General features: G+C 38.7%; 1 protein-coding gene across 1 annotated transcript; it reads left to right on the top strand.

Annotated features, from left to right (window-relative positions):
• The first annotated feature begins 243 nt into the window (after nt 1-243).
• Nucleotides 244-2,383, top strand: Tsp_12614 (WD repeat-containing protein 37). The gene is made up of 8 exons (XM_003370951.1): nt 244-304; nt 419-550; nt 629-814; nt 1,099-1,404; nt 1,466-1,778; nt 1,850-1,984; nt 2,071-2,185; nt 2,252-2,383. The coding sequence occupies exons 1-8, from the start codon at nt 244-246 to the stop codon at nt 2,381-2,383; spliced, it is 1,380 nt and encodes a 459-aa protein (XP_003370999.1).
• Nucleotides 2,384-3,132: the final 749 nt, after the last annotated feature.

The raw sequence follows: 3,132 nt of genomic DNA on the forward strand, positions 1-3,132 counted from the left end.
AATAATCCGTAGGGGATTGGTCACTCATTCATGTTGGCTTGCGTGTGGGTGTGTGTGGTGTGTGTAAATGTTTGTTGACGGGGTGGGTAAATGCATTTGGTTACCAGTAAAGTAAGTATGGTATTGCTTGGCTGTGTTGCTGAGCAATAAGTAGCATTTAGTTAGTTGGTTCGTCGGTTGCGGTTGAAAATTGTTTTGCAAAATTTTGCACCAATGTTCCAAATTTCTAAAGATGAATTGAAAATGAGTTTAATCGACTTCAATGCACCCAGCATGGGCAAAGCGTTGAAAACTGCATTAGCAGGTAAAATATGCAAAATAGCAGAGGAGCAGAGAGGGGGAGGGAATTTTTATTCGAAAATTTTATTCTCAACTTGTACAATTAATTGTAAGTTGAAATTCACTTTTCAAATTTCAGTACACACCAAAGTGGAAGCGTTGACGGATCGTCTTGCCGAAGGCGGTATGCCGTTGGAGAAAGCGGCGGAAATTTTCGCCATCACCAACGAAGCCGTCGCTGGTGGCAACAAAGCTTCCAGCAAGAAGAGCAGTGAGTATTATTGTTATTATTATTATTATTGTATTGGGTTTTTGTTTTATTGTATATGATAATATAAATTCGGTTCAGCAATTCAAATGGGCCAGAAGTTGAAGACCGCTTTCAAAGTGCCTCCTGGACGGAACTTGGTCTCCAGCTTCAAAGTTGGAAGTGACCCGAACAGGGTGCGCTATGTGCGTACTTTCAAAGGACACCGAGACGGTGTATGGCATGTCGACGCAGCGAAATCCAATTTACTGTGTTCCACGTCAGCAGGTGAGCAGGGCTTAATTTGAAAATATTCCACTTAACTGGATATTATTAATCTATTTTTCACATTCATCGATCATTTTTGAAAAAAATTGAAAAATTTTAATGTTTTAATAATTTAATAATCATTTAATCGTCAGTGCTTTTCCATTAGCTTAAACGCATGTTTGTTGCGACTAAGCGAAGGATTAATTTGCACTGTTTTTTTTTCAAAACATCTCGATTACTTTGAATAATCGTTTGAAGAAAATTATTAATTATTGAATGAAGATGAGAAAGAAAATTTTCAGATCAAACAGCTCGAATTTGGTGCATCGAGACAGGCGTATGTTTTGCTCAGTATGTTGGCCATGAAGGATCAGTAAATTGTGCACGTTTCAACTTGACTAATAACGGCAACGGCGACAACATCCTAGTTGTGACCGCCAGTGGTGACCAATCGGCGCACATCTGGAAAGCTCCAACTACATTTAATCAACAACAACAAGAAGAACAACAGCAACAACAACAACAACAACAAACAATTGGGGCGTGTCATCATCATTCGTCAGAAGATGAGAAATGTTCAGATAAAGAGGAAATTATTATTGGAGATGGTACGATGTATTAAATTAATTAATTAATTAATTTTAAATGTAATTTTTTATTCACTTTCAGAAAGTGAAACTTTGCTGACCATTCGACAGCCGTTGTTGAAACTTACTGGTCACAGTTGTCCGGTGATAGCGGCCGATTGGACAGCGAACGACAATCAAATAGTCACCGCATCCTGGGATCGTACGGCGAACGTGTTCGACGCGGAACGTGGTGAAATTGTGAACATTTTATCCGGCCACGATTTGGAATTGAACTACTGCTGTGCGCATCCGTCGCAGAAGTTGGTTGTCACTGCGAGCCGCGACACCACATTTCGTTTGTGGGATTTTCGAGAATCCATACACAGCGTATCCGTATTTCAGGGTCATACAGAGTACTTTAGTGCATAATATTATGTATTTATTTATTTATTTGATATGAGAAAATATTATTTTTCTCCCGCAGATCTGTAACGAGCGCCGTATTTACCGGAGCGGATAAAATTGTCTCTGGCAGTGATGATCGATCTGTCAAAGTTTGGGACTTTCGCAACATGCGTACCGCATTGACTACCATAAGGATGGATTCGCCCGTCAATCGGTAAAGCGAAATTTCCACACAACATCTATTGTTGTATTATTTTATTTCCAAAATCCCCCAAAACAATTATCGTCCATTTCTTCCAGCATTGCCGTTTCTCGAACGTCGAACATCATTGCCATTCCTACGGACAACCGACAAGTGAGATTGTACGATTTGAACGGAGTTCGTATAACAAGACTCCCGTCGACCAGTCGTCGGGTAGAGGAGAAGAAATTTTTTTTCCCACTGAAATTTCATATTTATCATTATTGCTGCTTTTTGAAGGGCCATCATCGGATGGTTTGCTGTTGCGCTTGGGCGGATGACAACAGTCATTGCAATTTGTTCAGCTGTGGTTTCGACAAGCTGGTACTTGGATGGAACGTGATCACATCGACCATGAAAGATAAAGAATGAAATTATTATTATTTTTTAACTGTAAACATTTCTTTTTTAATCCAAATACTAGAGACCACTTTACGACACACTACAATATGCGAGGCATGGCCCTTCTTTTCTTTTCTTTTTCAATGTAGCAAAATAGGAACTATTCACCCGAATGTGTATGAGCAAGTTTATTCGTATTGTACTTTCATTCTCGAAGTCGGATTTTAATTCAACAATTTCCACTCCGCATCTCTCCAATGAAAGAATAACTCAGTTGAAACGTCTTTGTTATTTTTTTTGTAAATTTTCATCAATTTACTGAATGAATTTTTTTCATGCGTCAACACAGAAAATAAAGTAGTGCAATTTGATGATGTTTCAGTTTTTTTCACTAAGCACGATTTGATTTGTTTCAAAAATGTTGAAAAGCATAACAAACAATTTAAAACATTTTGTAAACAAAAAAATTCTGTTACAGTATTTCAAAAATGTACTTGATTATTTTTTTGTTTCGTCCAGTTCGTCTGATCTGCAATCGGTTCGTCGCTGGTGAATATTGTTTTTCCTGCTTTCCCACGTTATGGATGTTAGAGTTGTCCAGTTGAAGTTGGTTCTTCTGACGAGTGTTTTGGTCGGTGTGAATTCGGATGTTCTGTTGGACCACGCGTCAGATGTGATTTCCAGTCGATATCCGTCCGGTGTTTCGATACAAATTCGACCGTTTTGGCTCCACATGCAGAACGCCATTTACCACAAATCATCACAATACACATATTCCG

The sequence above is a fragment of the Trichinella spiralis genome, assembly GCF_000181795.1.
Source record: "Trichinella spiralis strain ISS 195 chromosome Unknown Scfld275, whole genome shotgun sequence".
Lineage (NCBI taxonomy): Eukaryota > Metazoa > Nematoda > Enoplea > Trichinellida > Trichinellidae > Trichinella > Trichinella spiralis.

Excerpts from the sequence above, each read along its gene's own strand:
- Tsp_12614 (XM_003370951.1), top strand. The coding sequence starts at position 244 with ATGAGTTTAATCGACTTCAATGCACCCAGCATGGGCAAAGCGTTGAAA. Across the intron at positions 305-418 it reads GTTGAAAACTGCATTAGCAG|TACACACCAAAGTGGAAGCG; the intron begins GTAAAATATGCA and ends TTCAAATTTCAG. Across the intron at positions 1,405-1,465 it reads GGAAATTATTATTGGAGATG|AAAGTGAAACTTTGCTGACC; the intron begins GTACGATGTATT and ends ATTCACTTTCAG.